The 24,283-nt window shown below is 36.4% G+C and overlaps 1 protein-coding gene and 1 non-coding gene across 2 annotated transcripts; both read right to left on the bottom strand.

Moving 5' to 3' along the window:
• Nucleotides 1–6,530: 6,530 nt before the first annotated feature.
• Nucleotides 6,531–7,322, bottom strand: LOC141684551 (NDR1/HIN1-like protein 12). Its single transcript, XM_074489579.1, has one exon. It carries the CDS (start codon nt 7,234–7,236, stop codon nt 6,574–6,576), a length of 663 nt encoding a protein of 220 aa, XP_074345680.1. The 5' UTR covers nt 7,237–7,322; the 3' UTR covers nt 6,531–6,573.
• Nucleotides 7,323–14,406: 7,084 nt separating this feature from the next.
• On the bottom strand, nt 14,407–14,513 carry LOC141687810 (small nucleolar RNA R71). The gene has a single exon (XR_012561291.1). It is a non-coding gene; the product is annotated as a small nucleolar RNA R71 (small nucleolar RNA).
• Nucleotides 14,514–24,283: the final 9,770 nt, after the last annotated feature.

The raw sequence follows: 24,283 nt of genomic DNA, 5'->3' as shown, positions 1-24,283 counted from the left end.
TGCGATTTGTGCTCAGGTGATTGAAAAGGTGTGGGAAGTGGAAACCACCATCAATGATGCTCGAATTTAATAAATTTGAAGGTCGAATTTTCCCCATTTATTTTCAATCTACAAGTTATATTTTTCAAGTAGTGTTGTTTTGAAGTTGTTGTATGTTCAAGCTAGAACTTGTATTTAAGATTACAAATAATTTCTATATAGTAATCTCAACTTAACAATTTTACATTTGCTATTTTCTTTTCGTGAGTTTATCTAACATTTTCCTTACTTCCATACCATTTTCGGGTGGTTAAAACCTTTTATCTAAATATTTTTTTCTTAATTTGAATTTTTTTTGTCAAAGTAGTGTACAAATATACCTATATAAAGTTATAAAATTTAAATTTTGGAGTAAATAACTATATTTTCAAAAATTATAAAAATCACTCTTCGTTATACTAGTTGACATTTCCTTCTAAGGAAGCATGTTCGGGTACATATAAATATATCTTCTTTAATTATTTTTCCTAATTTTTTTTGTCAAATAAAAGTAGTATACTTTTACTACAACATTACGCAAAAATATATTTTATTATGATATATTATGCTTACTAATCGTCCCAAAAAGGAGAAATAGATCAAAATATCACTATTTAAGCGAAAAATGCCCAAAATATCACTTTTTCAGAATAAAGGCCCAAAATGTCACTTGATAATGGGTGTTCGTGTACCGTTTTGTAAATAGTACAAAAACGTCACACGAAGTAATGTTTTGAGGTTAAAAATATATTTTTTTTGTTGCTTTCTACCAAAACGTCACTTTATCTTCCGTTTTGCATATATAAAAAAAATCAAAGTGTCAAAACGGAACACGATGTACCATTTTGGATCTGTTACGGGAACGTTACATGATGTACCATTTTGAAGTGACATTTAGGACCATTTTTAACCCTAAAGCGAAGCTTGTTGAACTTGATTTTATTATGTATTACAGTATAACACAAAAGGAAAAAGGAAAATATAATAAACAAAATAAGACTACGCCACTTCAAGTGGCGCAGTTGGGTCCAACGCCACTTGAACTATTTTCGCAAATTTATGTCACTACAAAAAAAACGGCTAAATACAACCGGTCAACCGGTCAAAAAATGGTTGTATTTAGTTAAATACAACCGTATCTGGTTGTATTTAACTAAATACAACCGTTTCATTTTTTGAACCGGTTGTATTCGCTGGAGTCATATTTAGTAAACCTGTTCAATTTAGTACTAAATACAACCAAATAAATAGGAGCGGCTAAATACAACCATTTAAATACGACTGGCTATATACAACAGCTTCCGGTTGAATTAATTTTTTTGGCTAAAATTGAAATATCCCGCCCAAAAAATTAAAATTTTCGAAAAATTTAAAATGGCCCGCTCAGGAATTAAATTCAACCATATAAGATTGAAAATACAATTCTAAATTCCACCGTAATCAATTGAAATAACCAACAGCAGATTTAAAAAAGAATAATTAAAAAAATCCCCATAAATTATTTTTAACAAAAAATAAATTAAAAAATTTTGTCCTTTTTCTTCACTTTCCGGCCAAAGGCTGAATCTCTGAACGGCAGCAGCAACCTCCTTGGCCTTCCCAACCCCAACTCCAACTTGCCCACTCTTATCACCAACAATAACAACAGCCCGAAAATGTAATTGTTTCCCACATTTAACAACTTTAATTACTCTCCTAACTTGAATAACTCTCATCAAACCCATCAAATACCATATTCAGCTTCGTGAATACAGTAGATGTATCAAACAACATATTATTTGTAACTTCATATATTACTACAATACTTTCATATATTAATACCATACCGATAGAGGAGTCTGAGGTACACCCACAGGATTACAAACATAGTAATAGTTTGTCCAACGGAACTTAATAACAATAGAGTAAAACTAGACGACAGTTATTAGCATCTAGGCCTTTGACAGATATCCTTCACGCTATACGCCAGCACTAACTGGAACGTGAAGCACTCATAACCTGTACCATATTCGTTTCTGCTTACTGATTTAGAGAGAGATTGGGACAGAGTGGAGGAGAGAGAGGGGAATTGGGTTTGGGTGAAGAGAGAGAAATGAGGTGGGGGAGTGTAGAGAAAGGGATGAGAATGTGGAGAGAGGGGAGGGGGTTGCAGAGACGGCCGTCACTGGTAATGAGAAGAAGGAGAGAGGAGGGATCAAGGGGAAGAGGTGGGCAGTATTATGAAAAGTAGGGATTTTAGGATAAAATAAAATTTATATCCAACCATTGGATTATCTTTTCAAGGGGTGAATTTGGTTCGTTAGATTTAATTGACTTGGATTGCTAACGTGGCTCTAAATACAACCGCAATCGGTTGAATTTAGGAGTGTAAATTTAATAATAATTATTATTATTATATAATAATTTGTTATATTTTATAGGAAAAAAATTAAGAAAATTATACCTTATATGTTAAAATAATTAAGTTATGGTGATTAATTTGTTTTAAAATTTTGTATATAACTCTTTTTTTATCTATTTTAATATCTGTACGGTTAGATCATTCATTATCTGTTCCAAATATGTGAAACATTTTATGGTTAAAATCTCAACCCCTAAATTTGATTTTATAAAAGTAATTAAGAAATAAATATTTAAATTAGTTAATCTTTTTCGTATTTCATATCCGCACAATTAGAGTACTCAAAACAAAATTAATAAATTGGAAACTTAACCATAATTTATGATTTTATTAAATATTTATGATTTGATCAATTAATATTTTATTAAAACAAATACTATGAATTTGGTTCTAGATGTCAATTAACTCCAACTAATCAAAACTTATCTTTATTTTCATATTCAAAATAAAACTAAAAAAATTATAAAAATATTTTTAAGATATAACTTTAAAAATATTTCATATATGTATGCTTACGGTTGGATCATTCATAAATTATTTTGAAAAAATCAAAACATTAATATGGGACTAAACACTATTAAGAAGTACTATTCGAACTACTAGTCGACTGTTAAAATAGCAAACCAAATAAATTTCTTTTTTTTTCTAATTTTTTTTATCATATCACTAATCTATACTATACTATTATAAACAGAACACCCTCTATTTGGTAGTCAGTTGTTCGGTACAACAAATAACAACCGTCAGATCTAAAGTCAGAAAGATGAGAACCGTTGGATGCAATAATAAAATATTATTATATTAATATTTAAACTGCTCTAATGGATTTAGGATTCGAACCCCGTCAACAGCTTATTATATTTAAACTTTTATATTCTTTATTTTAAAAATTTCCACAGGTGAACAACATATTATATTATATTATTTATTTTCAGTCAAGTCTCAAATTATTATAAAACATATATTGTTATAACTTATTATATTCTTCAATTTATTTTTCAACTATGAAAATTATATTATAAAATATATTATTAAAAACTATCGAATGTTAAAAGCAATCCGTGCATCGCACGGGTTATAGGCTAGTATATATATATATATATATATATATATATATATATATATATATATATATATATTCACATCCTTACGGTTATATCATTCATAAATTATTTTGAAAAAAATCATAACATCAATATGAGACTAAACAATATTAAGAAGTACTGGTCAAACTACTAGTTGAATGTTAAAATAGCAAACCAAATAAATTTATTTTTTTCTACAAATTTTATCATATCACTAATATATATAGATCTTCACATCCTTTTGTTTGGATTATTCATAAATTATTTTGAAAAATTGAAATATTAACATGGGACTAAACACTATTAAGAAATATTAGTCAAACTACTAGTTGGCTATTAAAATAGAAAATCAAATAATTTTTTTTTTCAAAATTTTTTATAATATCACTAATATATATAGATCTTCAAATCCTTAAGGTTGGATCATTTATAATTTATTTTGAAAAGATTGAAATATTAATATGGGACTAAACACTATTAAGATCGACTGTTAAAATAGCTAACCAAATAAATTTATTTTTTTCTAAAATTTTTATGATTTCACTAATATATATAGATCTTCACATCCTTATGCTCGGATCATTCATAAATTATTTGGGAAAAATCATAACATCAATATGAGACTAAACAATATTAAGAAGTACTAGTCAAACTACTAGTTGACTGTTAAAATAGCAAACCAAATAAATTTATTTTTTTCTAAAATTTTTATCATATAGCTAATATATATAGATCTTCACATCCTTATGTTTGGATCAGTCATAAATTTTTTTGAAAAAATCGAAACATTAATATGGGACTAGACACTATTAAGAGGTCAAACAACTAGTTGACTGCTAAAATAGCAAACTAAATAAATTTATTTTTTTCTAAAAATTTTATAATATCACTAAAATATATAGATTTTGACATCTGTAAGGTTGGATCATTCACAAAAGTTTTAAAAAAATCGAAATATCAGTATGAGACTAAACACTAGTAAAAAGTACTGGTCGAACTACTTTAGTGTTAGGATCTCACCCCCTAAATTCAATTTGTAGAAATAGTTAAAATTTAAATATTCAAATTACTTATATTTTTCCGTAAACTTTTTTTTGACAATTTTCATATCCGTATGGTTGGATTATAATTTAAAACAAATACATAATAAATTGAAACTCAAAGTATTATTATAATTAATTGAACCATAAATATATTACAACCATAATAATATTTTCTACAAGAACTAAAACATAAATTTCGTGTAAATTTTATTCTATATTTTTTTCAAAAATTTTCCGTCATTTTTAAAAATAATTCGACCGAAACCGGTTGAATTTAGTACAAAATTCGTTGGCGGGAAAATTACCTCCATTTTTGGCAAGGCTAAATTTGACCGAATGCGGTTGAATTTAGGAGCACGGCTAAACTCAACCGTATACGGTTGCAGATAAATACGGGTGTATTTATTCGGTTGTAATTAATAAGGCTAAATTCGACCGAATGCGGTTGAATTTAGGAGCACGACTAAATTCAACCATATACGGGTGCTCCTAAATTCAACCGTATACGGTTGCATATAAATACGGTTGTATTTATTCGGTTGTAATTAGTACTAAATTTGACCGCGTAAATATGACCGTACATAAATTCGGCCGTATACGGTTGAATTTAGCCGTGCCCTTAAATTTAATAAAAATGGTTGAATTTGATATCGGTTGTATTTGTGTGGTTGTATTTTGACTTGTTTTCTTGTACTTTCACAAAACTTGTATTAAACTGACCAGAAATCAAAAGGAGCCATGTTCTTGATCTGAATTATGTTGAACCTCGAAATTACAACATCATAAGTTGCTTGTAGCCTTGAACCACATTAGAATATCATAAGCTGCATAAATCACATAAATAAATGAACCTTACTGTCGATGATATCATGGGCAGGAGGCCTCCTTTAAACTTCATGCGTCAGCTATATTAATATATTGGCCTTGTAAAATACCACGGGCATAAATTACACTTGCATCAAAAATGAAGCACATCACAATCAATCAAATAAAGATTTTAATTATCACTTTTAATATTATCACCAGGCTCTCACATTTTTCTATCGGTCAAATAGATCAAATTTATGATTAACAATTAAATATTAATTTTATATTATTTAAGAAATTAAAAATATATTAAAGTAATTAAATCTACTTTTTTTATTTTGTTTAACCTTAAAATATTAATAAATTTTGATAAAATTTTGATCAATTTGATTACACGAAAGTCAAATGTAACAATTAAAAAGGGATTAAAAGATAGTAATTAAGATGACAATCTCTTAGAAATACTGTCTTCACCCATATAAATTATTAAAATAAATTTTATCAGAAAAAATAAATAAATAATTAAATCTTTAATGAAAGAATATAATATACAATATTTTAATATTAAAAATATATATATTTAAAAAACTCGTTTAAGTTGGCTGGATATAATAAAGATCTGTACCGGGTGGGCACATACACATTGCCCAAATTATCAAAAAACCATCAAATAGGCGTTATCACTATACTATTATAAACAGAACACCCTTTATTTGGTAGAACACCCTTTATTTGGTAGTCGATTGCTCGGTACAGTTGTTTGATACGACAAATAATAACCGTCAGATCTAAAGTCTAGATGCAATAATAAAATATTATTATATTAATATTTAAACTGCTCTCATGGATTCATTGTTCGAACCCCGTCATCAGCTTATTATATTTAAACTTTTATATTCTTTATTTTAACAATTTCTACAGGTTCATGACTCGAGTCCCGTGAAGAAAATATTATATTATATTATTTATTTTTAATCAAGTCTCAAATTATTATAAAACATATATTGTTATAACTTATTATGTTCTTAAATTTATTTTTCAACTATTGAAAATTATATTATAAAATATATTATTAAAAAATATCGAATGCTAAAAACAATCCGTGTATCGCACTGGTTATAGGCTAGTGTATATATATAGCCAAAACAAAGAAAGATATTGAACCAGCATGGTCACTGGAATAAAATTAATTAGCATTATTACTGAGTGAACAGATGGATCAAAAGTCGACATGGCAACTATGATGATCTTGATCTGAATCATGATTGATACCAAGCAAAGGAACTTGACCCGCAACGCCTTTCTTCAAGCCAAGAAGCATGTCACAGTTTACATAGAGATGATAATAGGAAGTCTTGAAGGGACCCACCTTCCACTTAACCCTTCCCTGCACAACAAGCCGGAACTGCACCAGGCCATAGCCTTCCATATCAATAAGAATCCCATTAGCCACCTCCAAGGAGACAGGCACGGCAAGTCCCCCGAGAACAGGAGACAAGGACACTGTACTGTCCTTGTACTGATGCAGTGGGGGCAGCGTCTGCTGAGGAGTAATCATCTGGTTTTTGTAAGAAACAAAAGCTGAGAGGCGATCATAGTAGACAGACACACGTTGGTTCGGGTTAATTGCCACAATAGTGAACTGCATGGTGGTGGAAATGAAAGGGGGAGAAGTTGTGTTAAGATCAAACACGGCTGCGCTCACCAGGCTGAATTTAGGCTTGCGGGGACGGAACACTAACCAGAGTACGAGAGCTGTGACAGCTACCAATACAAGAAATATCAGGAGAAATTGTGCAATGGAACGCCACGCGTTTCCAGTACTACTTCCTTTGCTTCCTTTCCATTTCCCTTTCCGACCGTCACTAGGATCCTCTGCCATAGCCGCCTGTAGTTAATTAAACTTATTGTATGGGGTGGATGGTAATGAAGTGATTATATATGTTGTTTAGCTAGCCCGTGTGTCATGTGGATAAGTGGAAACAGAGACAAATAAAAGTAGCTGGTGATGCATCGTATCCAATAACAAATGTACACACCAGTTGAATACTTACATATGTGTGGGACACGTGCAACAACAACAAAACACACCAGAACTATTTACGTTTCTTTTTTGCATTCTTACTTTCAAATTCATGTCTCATATTTCACTTCTTTGAAATCAATGGGCCGAACGTAGGGTGGCAAAAATTGACACTATCCAAAATCCGACACGAAATCGACACGAGAAATTACAAATTAGGGTTGATGATTTTTTATTTCGGGTCAGATTTGGGTTGATATAAAACCAACTCGAAAAAATCGGGTAAATTTCGGATCAACCCAAAATTTACCCGATACATACATATATACATGTTTAACACTTATCATTCAGTTTATCATATTATCAAGCCATGTGTGTCGGCCCAAATAGAAGCCCAATATGATTTAAAATGTACATTAGAGTCACATGGGAGTCGATCATAGTCTCTAACCCTATCTAATTTCACAGTCCTTGCTCATCTTCATTTGTATCCTTCTTTCATTTTTTCACACTTCCTCCCTTCCTTCTTTTTTTATCGTAGAAAATCTGCAGCCATGATTCGAACCTGTGACCAAAATGATAGTTATCCTCTCTTTAATCACCTGAGCCAACCCTTTCTATCAAGTCATTTCAAATCTTCATCAAGCCATGATTTTCTTACCAAACTAAAGATGAATCGGAGATCTCGTTTGTACATATAATATATATATTATAAACTTATGTATATAAATGAATGTGTGTAAGTTTTGACTGGAATCTTCTTTCTTATTTTCATATACTTTAAGAGAGATTGTTGATGTAAGGGAGATTGTTGATGAACTGAAACTGATTGATTTCAAGTTATTAGCTTTGAATGAAACAAAGATTGATTTTTTTTTTCACTCTGGTTCAGGCCGAATTTAAACGAACTGTTTGTACTTCGTGCCCGACCAGGTGGGGTTCAGGTAAAGTATACAGTTCACAGGTCGTGTTCGGATTTACATATTTCAACCCATTTCGGGTCGTGTCGGGTTCGGGTAGTGCTAAAAATTGGACGAGGTAATACTAACCCGACAAGAATCCGGCCCATTACCCGAAATTACCACCCCTAGCAGAACGGCAGTTCAATTTTGGGTTCATACCATGTTTTTTACTATTATTAATTATTTTAAATTGAACTTTTTTTTTCAAATCAATATCAGATCTTATCTTGCCTACTTATAATATTTAAATAATTAAATTTGACTATCTATAATTTTATACTATTTAATTATTATTTGTAAAAGTATTATTAGAGGTACAAAATTCGGTATTAAAATTTGTTCTTAAATGGGAGCACCATTGAGTTCGGCTCATTAAGGGCTCAGTTTGTTAAACTCGAGCCTGAAGTCGAACATAAAAATATGTTCGTGAAAAAAGGAGTTCGATCCGAGTTTTTGGCATGTTCGTCTCGAACTCGGCTCAAAATTAGTTCTGCTCAGTTCGGCTCAAAATTGACTCAGCTAGGCTCGGTTCGGCTCGAACAAAATTTAAAAGAAATAATATTAATGTTATGGGTAAAATACATATATTTATTTATTGCATGTATTTAATGTTCGAGTTTGATAAGCTTCGAGCATTAATGTCTGAGCTTGTGTTTCATGGCTTGAACCTGCTTTCACAAGATGCCTACGTACCTTGGCGTATGTCAAGGATCAATCCAAAATGTAGTTCTTGGTGATGCTTGCCCCCAGAGCTATGGCAACAAGAGCTCACCAAGGACGTAGTGACTTTCATGTTCTTCAAGGATTAAGTCTAAAACGCCGTTCTAGGTAATGTCCTCGTGGCTTTTAGGAGCCCTTTGTGGTTTCGCAATGCTTAGAGTTGTACTCTAAAACGTGGTTTCATAGCGGTGACGTATGTAGCTCTTGTCCAGGAAAATATTCCGCTGAAGTTGAAGGGGTAAGACCCTTTATATAGACGTTGAGAGTCTAGGAATTAGGGTAGAATTGGGTGACTTGATGGGTAAGTCTCCACCTTTTATTGGACTTTGGATTTCTAGATTAGTTTCGTTCTGAATTTAGATTGCTTGGAGGTTACTTCTTGTAGAAGTAGTTACTTATTTGAATACATTTATTGGGCTGTTTAATTAGCCCCTTTATTAATTACGAAATTAATAAATAATTAGAGTTTTAGGCGTCATTAATTAGGCTTTTTCCCTTTGACAAAATCAGGTCTAATTAATGTGACATTAACTCCGCAATTAAGATTATTTTTATTCTCTATCATTTTCCCCCCAACTTTTGGGAAACACACTCGATGTTTCGTAGAAGTTAGTTATCTGTTTCCCTCTCCGGGGTATCATTTTTAACGTAAAGTGTGGAGTGACCTACTCATTTACAATGATTTGCCTTATCTGAGGCTTTAGGATATTTTTTTGGAATTTTTCATAATTTTCCATTCTCATTTTCTTACCTTATTCCTAATTTAGGAATTTTCTGGTATTTGTCCCTTAATTTTTGGCGATCAACAAGTACTCACAAGTATTTTTCTTAAATTATAATAAATTTTTCGTACCTCCAAGTATTTTTCCTAATTTTTCTGATATTTTAGGAATTTTTCCGTACCTGCAGGTATTTTTCGTAATTTTTCCTCATATTTTAGGAATTTTTCTGTACCTCTGGGTATTTTCTTAATATTTTAAGAATTTTTCAGTACCTCAGGGTATTTTTCCTAATATTTTAGGAATATTTCCATACTTCCGGGTATTTTTCGTATTTTTTTCCTAATATTTTAGAATGTTCTGTACCTTCGGGTATTTTTCGTAATTTTTTCTAATATTTTAGAAATTGTTTCGTACCTCCGTGTATTTTCCGTAATTTTTTCTAATATTTTATGAATTTTTCTGTACCTCCGAGAATTTTCGTAAGTTTTCCTAATTAAGAATTTTTATAAATTTACGGGGACATATTTGTCAATTTTAATAATTTCAGGATCAAACTTGTAAATTCTCAAACTTTAGGGTCAAAGTCGTACCTTAAGTCATAGTGATTTCGACCAGGATCACACATGACCAGGATTTTGGTCGTTTTTTTTTACTTCATCTTTTTTTTAAAAAAAATAATATTATTAAAAAATATTAATATTTATTTTATTCAATATTTTGAATGATATGAGCCCCGTGTCAGAAGTGTCCTACCCAGATAATTTTTTTTTGGATAATGGCCCAAACCAGGTTAAAAATTCTATAATATTATTCACCGAGGATAAATTTTTTTGAATAATAGCCCAAAGCGAGTTAAAAAATATCGAATAAATTTCAACTCGGGTAAAATTATCCGAATAGTAACCCAAATAGGGTTTAAAATCTCTGATAAAATTCAACCCAAATAAAATTTTCCGAATAATAGCCCAAACCGGGTTAAAAATCTCGAATAAAATTCAACTCGGATAAAATTTTCCGAATAATAGCCCAAACCAGGTTAAAAAATCTCGAATAAAATTCAACTCAGATAAAATTTTCCGAATTATATCCCAAATCGGGTTAAAAAAACTTGAATTAAATTAAATTTGGATATTTTTTTTTGAAATCCCCATTTGACCAGGATTCTGACCGAATTATGGACTGATTTGTCTTGGTCATGGGATTTTCGACCAGGATTCCACTCGGTCAGGTTCCTGGTCGAATAATTCACAATTTAGATCAGGAATCCTGACCCCTTGGATCAGGATTCTGACCCCTGGTCGAATGATTCACAATTTAGGTCAGAAATCCTGACCCCTTATAACCTGAATCCTAAATCTTTAGATCAGAGATCATGACCCCTTAGTAGTGGTGGTAATTTTAGGTTCTGCTCGGGTTCGTGTCGGGTTAGATATACCTGAATTTTTTTTAGTCTGACCCGAACCCGACCTGAAACGAGTTCAAAAAATTGTGACACGAACCCGTCTTGGTGGTTACCCGAGTAACCCCTAACTGACCCGTTTGACCCGAAATAACCCAAAATTTAGAATAAACTAATGAAATTAAAATTTAAAAATTTTAATGTGCAATATTACAAAGAAATAAAAATTTATGCTAAAATAACATAATAAATTGAAATGTAATAGACACAATATTACACATGTTTTATAAATAATAATCAGTCATGTATATACATATATAATATATATATTAAATATTTAAATAAACAGGTCGGGTTCTGGTATTTCGGGTAAACCCGAAAATGACCCGATTTTTTCAAGTAAGTTTTTACCTAACCCGAACCGGACCCGAAAGTCAAAAATCCCAACCTTAATTCGTACTTTTGCGGGTTGGATTCATTTCGGATTCCGGGTCGTGTCTGATTTTGCCACCCTTACCCCTTGGACCCCGAGTCCTAAATCTTAGACTAGGAATCTCGAATTACGAGCTGCAAGCCTTTCAACAACCATAATTTTTTGCTCATTTTCCTGATTTGAGCTTATAATATATCAAATCGAAACTTATTCTGAGCTCTAACCTATAATAGCATTCTCCTCTTGCCACTTGCAATCCTTGATCCTTCAGTCGAATAAAATCATGGCTCCACGAGCGTTTGCTTGGACAAAACGTGCCTTCTCCTTGCCTTCAACCGGATGGAACATGGCCTCTACGAGCCCACCCCCCTTTTAGTTTGTCTGACTAAGTGCGTTGTCCTATTTGGATGCTCGATTTAATTAAACCCTTAGGTTTAAAGTGTGTCAAGTATAAATACCTCCTTTTCTTTAAACATTTTCAAGCTTGTAAGAGCCTCATCCTAATTCTGTTCTTGACTAGATGCGGCCCTTCGAAACATGGGATTCAGATTTCCTTTTTCCTCGACTCCGGGTGCAGTAATCTCTCGAAAGAATAATGTCCAATGTCAAAAAAATCATTCATTTACTTCTTGCGTTATAAGACACTTATTTCTGATCCTAAGCAATTGATAAGTGGCATTTTATACCACTTAGAACGTCTTAAAATGGCTTAAATTGGTGTCTTGAAATCAAGTATTTTGTGTATTTGATGCGTTTTTCTAGTGTTTATGCATTTCAGGGTATTAGTTGCATTTCGGAGGAGGAATCATCAAGAATAAGCCTTGGCATGTGTTCACCATTGCGAGAGGAAAAGAACGGGCAGATTACGGCGAAGAAACAGAGCAAACCTGGAATTTTTCCAATAGGGTCCTGCGTGCCCGCGCAGCAATGCTGAGCGGCCGCGCAGCAGCCTTGCGCGCCCGCGCAGAAATGCTGAGCGGCCGCGCAGGGTCGGGGAAAAAAGCTGAATTATTTTAGACTTCTACTTCTGTTTGGCTTCCAACTTCTATGTAATCTGAGTTTTATGGGACTATTATATAAGTAGATTTGAGACGTTTTCATAGAGAATAAAAAGGAGATTATGTTTTAGATTGTGTTTTGCGCAAGAAGCAAAGGAGATAAGGAAGAAGACCGATTTAGCACACTGCAGCGAAGAGGAAGCATATATTCTTGTGATTCTTGTTTCGTTGTAACGTTGGATGCTAGTTTTCTTGCTTTGACTTATTTACTCTTATGACGTACTCTGTTTTAATATAATTAGTTTAGATATTATTTTCTTGTGTTGTTTATCATGATTTCATATGAACCCATGATGGCGATAAGTTCTATTATAGGCTAATCGTGATCATGGGGTTGCAACGGATTTATTATGAAATTCTTTAGTTAATTGTTTAATACTTTAGTGTGTGATGATTGCATGATATCTAGTATTGGTTGTGCGTATTCGTCTTATGTGCGTCGCGAACATATAAGATAGGGTGTTAATCTCTTGTGAAGCGACGGTGGATCTTGAGATTTAGAACTTGCCATGCTAGCATAGGTTCATGTACGTTGTGTATGATTAGTGGGTAACTCTAACAGTTTTATTTGCCCTATGTAATCAAAAGTGATAACTTGTGCTTAAATCGTTATGTTGTCAATTTCTGTAGACATATAGGAACTCAACATGATTGATGACTATTCAACTTCTATCTTAATTGTGGATGCTTGGTAGAATGGTATTAGTACAATGAAAGTTGGCTTTTATCAGTTTCGTGTTATTCGATTAATGTCATCACTGTCACATGCTAAAGGTAATAACAATGGCTATAGAAGGAAGTAATAATGAAGTTGTGATCTCATGAGTATTTTATTATTGATAAATTGAAGTGTTAGTTAAGTGGTTAATTAAGTAGTTAATTATAATTAATATTTAATCAACAATTTTAAGTGTTATCTTAACATTGAGAAGTAATCATACATTGGTGAGTGAGTTTAATTAGACAATAACTTAGTCTGAGTCTCTGAGGGAACGAACTAGAAAGTATTCTATAGTACTTGCGAACGCGTATACTTGCGTGAATATTAGTGCATGTTTTCGCCCTAACAAGTTTTTGGCGCCGCTGCCGGGGACTCGGCGTATTTGTTTAGTTTATGTACTTACCATCATTGGTCATTAGGACTCAGTGATTAGGACGTAGTAGTTAATTACTCTTTTCGGTTGTGTTTCAGGTACTTTAGCAAGCGTTTATGCAAACTCGTTCTCGTGCTCGCAAGAGGACCTTAGATACAGCTGAGGAGAAAGACGAAGTTCTTGATACTCCGGAGAAGTTAGATTTTGAGGATTCGGATTCAGGAACTGAGCAGAAAGAACCAGTAAACATGGGAGATCGTATTGTTCAAGCTGATCCAGCTCTTATGGATTTTTCTCGGCCTAAAATTGATGACATTCAATCAAGCATCCTTCATCCGGCTATTCAAGCTAACACCTTTGAAATCAAGCCGGGCACTATTCAGATGGTGCAGAATTCTGTTTCTTTTGGAGGAGCGGCAACTGAAGACCCCAACATGCACATAAGGAATTTTGTCGAGATCTGCAGCACTTTTAAGTATAATGGCGTGACTGATGAGGCTATCAAGTTGAGGCTTTTCCCATTCTCACTGAGGGATAAAGCTAAAGACTGGTTACATTCTGAACCAGCTGGGTCCATCACTACGTGGCAAGATCTTGCACAAAAGTTTCTGGTGAAGTTTTATCCAATGGCAAAGACTGCTGCTATGAGGAGTGCTCTTACTCAGTTTGCGCAGCAACCTACAGAATCTATGTGCGAGGCTTGGGAACGCTACAAGGAAATGTTGAGAAAATGTCCACATCATGGAATGCCGGATTGGATGGTAATCACTGGTTTTTATAATGGTTTGGGGGCCCAATCTCGGCCCATGCTCGATGCAGCAGCTGGAGGAGCCTTATGGGCTAAAAGCTATACTGAGGCGTATAATCTTATCGAGACGATGGCTGCAAATGAGCATCAAAACCCAACTCAGAGGATGACGTCAGGCAAGGTAGCAGGTATTCTGGAAGTTGATGCAGCCACCGCTATTGCAGCCCAGCTCCAAGCGCTATCAATGAAGGTTGATTCTTTGGCTACGTATGGAGTTAATCAAATAGCTATGGTTTGTGAGCTTTGTGCAGGTTCTCATGCTACGGATCAGTGTTCTCTTGTCAACGAATCTGTTCAGTATGTGAATAATTATCAGCGACAACAGCAGCCTGTGCCAGCGACCTATCATCCTAACAACAGAAATCATCCAAATTTCAGCTGGGGAAATAATCAGAATGCTATTCAGCCACCATATCAGCAAGGAGTGAGTAAACAGTTTAACCCACCTGGATTCCAGCAACCACAGCAGTATGCTACAAGGCAATCATATCCTCAACAGGGAAGTGCAGCTGCACCTACTAGTGCTGATTTTGAGGAACTTAAGCTGTTGTGCAAGAGTCAGGCGGTTTCTATCAAGACCTTGGAAAATCAAATCGGTCAATTAGCCAATGCAGTGCTCAATCATCAACCTGGCACTCTTCCCAGTGACACAGAAGTACCAGGTAGGAAGGAAGCTAAAGAGCAGGTCAAGGCTATTACCTTAAGGTCTGGAAAAGTAGCTGATGCTGAAAAGGCAAAAGAAGTCGAAGCTGAAGTTAGAGATGAAGAATCTAAGCAAAAGGAGAAAGTGGCGGAACCAAAGAAGACTACTGTTGAACACACTCTGCCTGAGGCTAATACAGGGGAGAAATAGCTCTATCCTCCACCACCTTTTCCTAGGAGATTGCAGCAACAAAAGCTGGATAGACAGTTCGGGAAGTTTCTGGAGGTGTTCAAGAAACTTCACATCAATATACCTTTCGCTGAGGCGCTGGAACAAATGCCTAGTTATGCGAAGTTTATGAAGACTATTCTTTCAAGGAAGGTGAAACTGGATGACCTTGAAACCGTTGCTCTCACGGAAGAATGCAGCGCTGTTCTGCAGCAAAAGTTACCACCAAAACTGAAAGATCCAGGAAGCTTCACCATTCCTTGCACCATTGGCAATCTAACTTTTGACAAGTGCCTTTGTGATTTGGGAGCAAGCATTAATCTGATGCCCTTGTCGATCTTTAAAAAGCTGGATCTGCCTGATCCAAAACCCACATACATGTCGCTACAATTGGCGGACCGTTCCATTACTTACCCAAGGGGCATAGTTGAGGATGTGCTCGTCAAGGTGGATAAGCTCTTCTTTCCTGCAGATTTTGTTATTCTGGATTTTGAGGAAGATAAGAAGATTCCCATAATCTTGGGGAGGCCTTTCTTGGCTACTGGCCGTACCTTGATAGATGTGCAAAAAGGGGAACTTACTATGCGGGTCCAAGATCAGGATGTGACCTTCAACGTATTCAAGGCAATGAAATTCCCTACAGAAGATGAGGAGTGCTTAAAAGTGGATGTGATTGATTCTGCGGTTACTTCAGAACTCGATCACATGCTAATGTCTGATGCATTGGAAAAGGCCTTAGTGGGGGATTTTGACAGCGATAATGAAGATAGCAACGAGCAATTACAATATCTGAACGCTTCTCCATGGAAGCGAAAGCTCGACATACCATTTGAATCTCTTGGTACTTCTGACCTTAAGAATGCTGAAGGGAAGCTCAAACCATCAATAGAGGAAGCACCTACCTTGGAGCTGAAACCATTACCTGAACACTTGAGGTATGCTTTTTTAGGTGATTCATCTACGTAATCTGTTATTATTTCAGCTGACCTTTCAGGTAATGAGGAAGACAAGCTCTTAAGGATTTTGAGAGAATTCAAATCGGCTATAGGATGGACCATAGCAGACATCAAGGGGATAAGTCCTTCATATTGTATGCATAAAATTCTGTTAGAGGAAGGTAGTAAGCCAACTGTGGAGCAGCAGCGAAGACTGAACCCGATCATGAAGGAGGTGGTGAAGAAAGAAATTCTGAAATGGCTAGATGCAGGCATCATTTATCCTATTTCTGATAGCTCGTGGGTGAGCCCCGTGCAATGTGTACCTAAGAAAGGAGGTATCACTGTGGTCGCAAATGAAAAGAATGAGCTCATCCCTACTCGAACAGTTACAGGATGGAGAGTATGCATGGATTATAGAAAATTGAACAAAGCCACAGGGAAGGATCACTTCCCTCTCCCATTCATTGATCAAATACTTGACAGATTGGCGGGACATGAGTATTTTTGTCTTCTGGATGGTTATTCCGGGTATAATCAGATTTGTATTGCACCAGAGGATCAGGAAAAGACTACCTTCACTTGTCCATTTGGCACATTTGCTTTTCGTAGAGTTTCGTTTGGGTTATGTGGCGCCCCGGCCACCTTTCAGAGATGTATGATGGCTATATTCTCTGACATGATTGGAAATAACGTCAAAGTGTTCATGGATGACTTCTCCGTCTTTGGACACTCATATGATGAATGTTTGAATAATCTGCGCGCCGTACTCAAAAGATGCGTGGAAACTAATTTGGTGCTTAATTGGGAGAAATGTCATTTTATGGTGCATGAAGGCATTATCCTTGGGCATAAGGTCTCTAGCAAAGGTCTGGAGGTGGACAAGGCCAAGGTGGGAGTCATTGAAAATCTTCCCCCACCTAATTCGGTGAAAGGAATCCGTAGTTTTCTCGGTCATGCGGGTTTTTATCGGCGATTCATCAAGGACTTTTCAAAGATATCTAAGCCGTTGTGCAATTTACTTGAGAAAGATGTGCCTTTCAAATTTGATGATGAATGTTTGGAAGCATTCGAGACTCTCAAGGAGAGTTTGATCACGGCACCAGTTATTACAGCACCAGATTGGACAGAACCGTTTGAGATGATGTGTGATGCGATTGACTATGCGGTAGGTGCAGTTCCGGGACAGCGCAAGAAAAATCTCTTCCATGTGGTCTACTATGCGAGTAAGACTTTAAATGGGGCCCAATTGAACTACACCACTACTGAGAAGGAGCTTTTGGCTATAGTCTTTGGCTTTGAGAAATTTCGATCTTATCTGCTTGGTACGAAAGTAACAGTATTCACTGATCATGCAGCTATTCGCTATCTGGTTTCTAAGAAGGATTCGAAGCCGAGACTCATTCGTTGGGTGCTTTTACTTTAGGAATTTGAGTTAGAGATCAAAGATAGAAAAGGTACCGAGAATCAAGTAGCTGACCATCTCTCTAGGTTGGAGAATCCCGATTCTACTTCACAAGATAGGACGTTAATCAATGAATCTTTTCCGGATGAGCAGTTGTTCGCAATTCAGGAGGAAGAACCATGGTTTGCAGATATTGTAAACTATCTTGTCAGCAATATAATGCCGCTTAATTTGACATCCGCTCAAAAGAAAAAGTTTCTGCATGAGGTGAAGTGGTATATGTGGGATGAACCATATTTGTTTAGACATGGAGCTGATCAGATCATCAGGAGATGTATCCCGTTCTGTGAGACGGAGGGGATATTACGAGACTGCCATTCCACGGTTTATGGTGGACACTATGGAGGTGAGAAAACGGCAGCTCGTATTCTGCAAGCAGGTTTTTTCTGGCCTACTTTGTTCAAGGATGCTCATCAGTTTGTTTTAAGGTGTGATCGTTGCCAAAGAGTGGGAAATTTGTCAAGGAAGGATGAGATGCCATTAAATGTGATGCTTGAAGTCGAGGTCTTTGATGTATGGGGAATCGATTTCATGGGGCCTTTTATCTCATCTTGCAATAATCAGTACATCTTGCTGGCAGTCGATTATGTCTCAAAATGGGTCGAAGTTAAAGCTTTACCGACAAATGATGCAAAGGTAGTACTAAATTTTCTTCATAAGCAAATTTTCACAAGGTTTGGAGCGCCTCGGGTAATCATAAGTGATGAAGGATCGCATTTTTTCAACCGTAAGTTCACTTCTATGATGCAGCGTTATAATGTGAATCATCGAGTAGCTACTGCCTATCATCCGCAAACAAATGGTCAAGCGGAAGTGTCTAACAGAGAGATAAAGCGCATTCTAGAGAAGGTCGTTTGTCCGTCAAGGAAGGATTGGTCTTTAAAGCTCGATGAAGCTGTTTGGGCTTACAGAACAGCATACAAAACTCCACTTGGGATGTCACCGTTTCAGTTGGTGTACGGTAAGGGATGTCATCTACCGGCGGAGCTTGAGCATAAGGCCCACTGGGCATTGAAGAAATTGAACCTGGATTTAGATGCAGCTGGTAAGAAAAGAATGCTTCAGCTTAATGAACTTGATGAATTTCGACTTCAAGCGTACGAGAATAACAAAATGTATAAGGAAAAGGTGAAGAGGTGGCACGATAGGAAGTTAAAATCAAGGTGGTCTGGACCTTTTATTGTCAAAACTGTGTTTCCACATGGAGCGGTGGAAATTTTTGAGAATGATTCGGACCAAGCATTCAAGGTTAACGGTCAGCGGTTGAAGCACTACTATGGGGACATGGCAAACCGAGAGGTGGTTATTGCCATTTTGTTGACTACTTGAGAAAGGTACGGAACGTCAAGCTAATGACGAAAAAGAAGCGCTGCGTGGGAGGCAACCCATGAATTGTTGTTACAGGAACCCTCAGAAGTTAATAACCTATCCAAAAACACAAAAAAATCAGAAAACAGGGGCTGAAAAAAAAAATTCCAGAGACCCTCTGCGCGCCCGCGCAGCTTGCTGCGCGCCCGCGCAGAAATGCTGAGCGGCCGCGCAGGGGTCGAGTTCCAGAAAATTTTTTACAGTTCAGAAAAAAAAAAAACACAAAAACCCATCACAGCCCATAAACCCACGAATTCTTTTCCCATTACCCCATGATTTTATCCCTCAACCCCACTCCTAATCTAATTTAACCTACTCCACACCCTATATATACATACACCTATCCCACATATCTCCCACAAACTTCCTACACTTAAACCCTCTCATAAACATCAAAAATCAGTTCTTACACACTTTTATTCACAAATCAATGGCACCCAAGAGAGCACGCACTATTGACAGCAGCAGCACAGTTCCTACTGCTGATTCATCAAGGGGTACTGCTGCAAGGCCTCGGTTAACTGACAGAGCTGCGGAGGAGGAGTACACTAGGCGGTTGGGGAAGCCGATTCTGAAGGAGAGGGGGTTTTTACCATCAGGGAGGGATGGTGAGTTGTTGCCCATGATTGCAGAGAAGGGGTGGATAGCTTTTTGTGAGTCACCCGAAGCAGTACCGATGAGTGTTGTTCGCGAGTTCTACGCGAACGCGAAGGCTGAAAAGAATGGGTTTTCTGTAGTTCGTGGGCGGACGGTTGATTATCATCCTGCGGCGATTCGCCGTGTGATTGGACAGCGAGAGAGGAAGCCCGAGGAGGAGAACTGGAATGAAAAGACTGCTGAGGATTTTGACTTGGATTTGATTTGTGTGACTCTCTATCGACCGGGCACAGTTTGGAACCGCAGTCCAGCCAATAATGAGTATCGTCACTTTCCGGCGATCGCCATGAACAGGTATGCCCGTGCATGGAATGCATTTATATGTGCTAATATTTTGCCTTCTTCATATGCACACGAGGTCACAGTTGAGAGAGCACAGTTGTTGTGGGGAATTCTGAATGAGGAATACTATGTGGACCTTGGTGAGTTTATCTACCAAGGAATTCTGAAGTTTTTGAGGGGAGCAAAGCATATGAACATCCCTTATGCATCCACGGTTACGAAGTTATGCCAAGCAGTAGGAGTGAACTGGCCGGCTCATGAGCAGTTGCAGTTGCCAGCAGCTCCGATAGATTCTGGCACTCTGAATGGGATGCAGGAGTGGACCGGTGGTGAGCCTGAGGAGCATGGGCTGGGTTATCGTCTTTGAGGAGGACGTCCAGCACGAGGTGCTACTATGGCTAGGCCAGGGCGTGGTGAGGCTGGTTCTTCGAGAGCTCAGGAGGGTGCTGGGATGGGTGATGCCCAGTATAGGAGGCTTTCACGGCGGATGGATGTCATGTATGAGACGCAGAGCAGGTTTGCTCAGGAGCTCACTCTTGCGTTAGGGACTGCTTTTCGAGGCCTTGGAGCTGATATCCAGTGGCCAGTTTTTGGTGAGGACTCTGCATACCCGCCACCTGATACTCCACCCACTGAGGGTGATGATGATGATGACTCCGAGTAGGTATACCCTGTGTTCCTTTCTACTACCTTCACTGGGGACAGTGAAGATTTTAAGTTTGGGGGTGGTAGTTAAGGAATATTTTGTGTGTGTCATATAGCTGCATATTCATGATAGTAGTTTATATAGTTGCATAATTTTTGCCATATAGTTTTTTTTTATATAGCTTTATTTGTTTGTCATATCATATAGCTCATGCATATACCATGATCCCTTTTGCAATGATTTATCGACTGAATTGTGATATTGATGCAAGTGTAGTGATAACATTAAAGTGATATTAAGTTGTGTAGGTTGATATGCATGCTAGAAGCACTTGTATTTTCACTAAGTCTTAGAGAATGCTTAAGGGCTAGATTGTTGTTATGATCTGATTATTTTCGAGGATAATCTATTTATTATGCTTAGAATTTGATAATAGGTTCTTAGTGGTAAAGGCATGAAAAAGAAAAAAAAATGGAGTAAAAATGGAATTTGTTGCTAGTTGTGGCTAGGCGTCAAATGGCTAGTAGCCAGCTCGCATGTTATGCGAGTAGTCTAGGGTTGAGCAAGATGGAGCGAAACGCACTTGCTCAGAAAAGAAAAAAAAAAATTGCATAATTGATCAAGAGTGGGCTCTTTGGTATTCGAGTTATTAAGTTCTTAAGTGACTTTGTGCCTAGTGACCTAAGGCTTTTAGAGTCTGGGATCCGCTAACCTAACGCTCGTTACATGGATACCATTGTATAAGTCTTTTGTGGACCTCACTCATTGCACGGTCAAATAAGCATTTGAGTTGTAAATAAAAAGCACGATTCCGTAGTAAGCTCCAGAGTTCTTGTAGTGTTGTATATCACTTTGTGCCTAGAATTTTTATTCTTTGTATAATCGTAGGATTTCCTTGAGGATAGTCTAGTCATAGTAATTGGTCTAATTCCGAAGCATATCTGTTAAGCATTTGCACACACCACGTTTCTGGCTGTATGTCCGTTTGCATGAGTTTATTGATCTTTAGTGTCTAACTGCATTCGTTGAGACGTGACAATTTGGTTGGTTAATTGTAGTAAGGGGGATCGTTGCATTTTCATATAGATTGCATTCTTGCATATTTTTATTTGTTTTGAATCTGTGATGCTTGAGGACAAGCATCGATTTAAGTTTGGGGGTGTGATAAGTGGCATTTTATACCACTTAGAACATCTTAAAATGGCTTAAATTGGTGTCTTGAAATCAAGTATTTTGTGTATTTGATGTTTTTTCTAGTGTTTATGCATTTCAGGGTATTAGTTGCATTTCGGAGGAGGAATCATCAAGAATAAGCCTTGGCATGTGTTCACCATTGTGAGAGGAAAAGAACGGGCAGATTACGGCGAAGAAACGGAGCAAACCTGGAATTTTTCCAGTAGGGTCCTGCGCGGCCGCTCAGCATTCGCGCCCGCGCAGCAATTCTGAGCGGCCGCGCAGCAGCCTTGCGCGCCCGCGCAGAAATGCTGAGCGGTCGCGCCGGGTCGGGGAAAAAAGCTGAATTATTTTAGACTTCTACTTCTGTTTGGCTTCCAACTTCTATGTAATCTGAGTTTTATGGGACTATTATATAAGTAGATTTGAGACGTTTTCATAGAGAATAAAAAGGAGATTATGTTTTAGATTGTGTTTTGCGCAAGAAGCAAATGAGATAAGGAAGAAGACCGATTTAGCACACTGCAGCGAAGAGGAAGCATATATTCTTGTGATTCTTGTTTCGTTGTAACGTTGGATGCTAGTTTTCTTGCTTTGACTTATTTACTCTTGTGACGTACTCTGTTTTAATATAATTAGTTTAGATATTATTTTCTTGTGTTGTTTATCATGATTTCATATGAACCCATGATGGCGATAAGTTCTATTATGGGCTAATCGTGATCATGGGGTTGCAACGGATTTATTATGAAATTCTTTAGTTAATTGTTTAATACTTTAGTGTGTGATGATTGCATGATATCTAGTATTGGTTGTGCGTATTCGTCTTATGTGCGTCGCGAACATATAAGATAGGGTGTTAATCTCTTGTGAAGCGACGGTGGATCTTGAGATTTAGAACTTGCCATGCTAGCATAGGTTCATGTACGTTGTGCATGATTAGTGGGTAACTCTAACAGTTTTATTTGCCCTATGTAATCAAAAGGGATAACTTGTGCTTAAATCGTTATGTTGTCAATTTCTGTAGACATATAGGAACTCAACATGATTGATGACTATTCAACTTCTATCTTAATTGTGGATGCTTGGTAGAATGGTATTAGTACAATGAAAGTTGGCTTTTATCAGTTTCGTGTTATTCGATTAATGTCATCATTGTCACATGCTAAAGGTAATAACAATGGCTATAGAAGGAAGTAATAATGAAGTTGTGATCTCATGAGTGTTTTATTATTGATAAATTGAAGTGTTAGTTAAGTGGTTAATTAAGTAGTTAATTATAATTAATATTTAATCAACAATTTTAAGTGTTATCTTAACATTGAGAAGTAATCATACATTGGTGAGTGAGTTTAATTAGACAATAACTTAGTCTGAGTCTCTGAGGGAACGAACTAGAAAGTATTCTATATTACTTGCGAACGCGTATACTTGCGTGAATATTAGTGCATGTTTTCGCCCTAACACCAATCCCGGTTTTGGCTTAATCAAATTTAGAGCATTTGTCATGTCTTTTTCATTTTTCTCGGACTCAAAAGCCTCGACCCTTGGGATGGAGTGATTCCAAAGCGCATGCCAACCCTATCTTTGTAGGTTAACAAGAATAACGTAAATCCTGCATTTACTTTGTAAGTGGCATGATTCAACCATGATATGGGAAGTAGATAGTCTGCTAAAGCATTTTTCGAATATTCAATCCTCTTCTTTAGTAACGCCCTCCAAACCCGGGTCAGAAGTTTGGGGTTCACAACATACACGCACAATATACAAACCTGTATATAAAATATTATATGCATTGACCCTTCTTTACACAACCACGGATCGCAACAGGTTAAAGTATGAAAACAAGCCACGACCTTAACTTTTATTACATCGTACCAAATCCCAACTAGTTTAACTTATAACTGATAATGATATCGTTCTTACACTCTTACATAACTCATTTATAATATAAAGTTCCTGTTAGCTCGATCCAACTTAACCGGGAACCCTAGCTCGCACACTGGCCAGAGAATCCTCGTTACCAACAATTTCATTTTAAACTATTGAAAACATAAAAAGATTTGCAAGAGTGAGCTAACTAGCTCAGCAAGTCATAATAGCAATAACCGAGGTTAAACAACGATCAATTGAAATGATTCTGAAGAATCAAGTTTCTGGATAAGCAATGGTTAGAATTGGATATTCACTTTCATTTTAAAAAACCAAGGTTAGGTTGCTAATCAGTCACGCACTAACTCCGAGCAAGGCTCCCAGCTTTGCTCAATATACTGGATCCAAGACACACATTGGCCTAATATGACCACGAATCTG

This window comes from Apium graveolens, chromosome 9, assembly GCF_009905375.1.
Source record: "Apium graveolens cultivar Ventura chromosome 9, ASM990537v1, whole genome shotgun sequence".
Lineage (NCBI taxonomy): Eukaryota > Viridiplantae > Streptophyta > Magnoliopsida > Apiales > Apiaceae > Apium > Apium graveolens.
Note: the sequence above shows the minus strand (reverse complement) of the source record. Positions and strands in the feature narration are given on the sequence as shown.

Excerpts from the sequence above, each read along its gene's own strand:
- LOC141684551 (XM_074489579.1), bottom strand. The coding sequence starts at position 7,236 with ATGGCAGAGGATCCTAGTGACGGTCGGAAAGGGAAATGGAAAGGAAGC.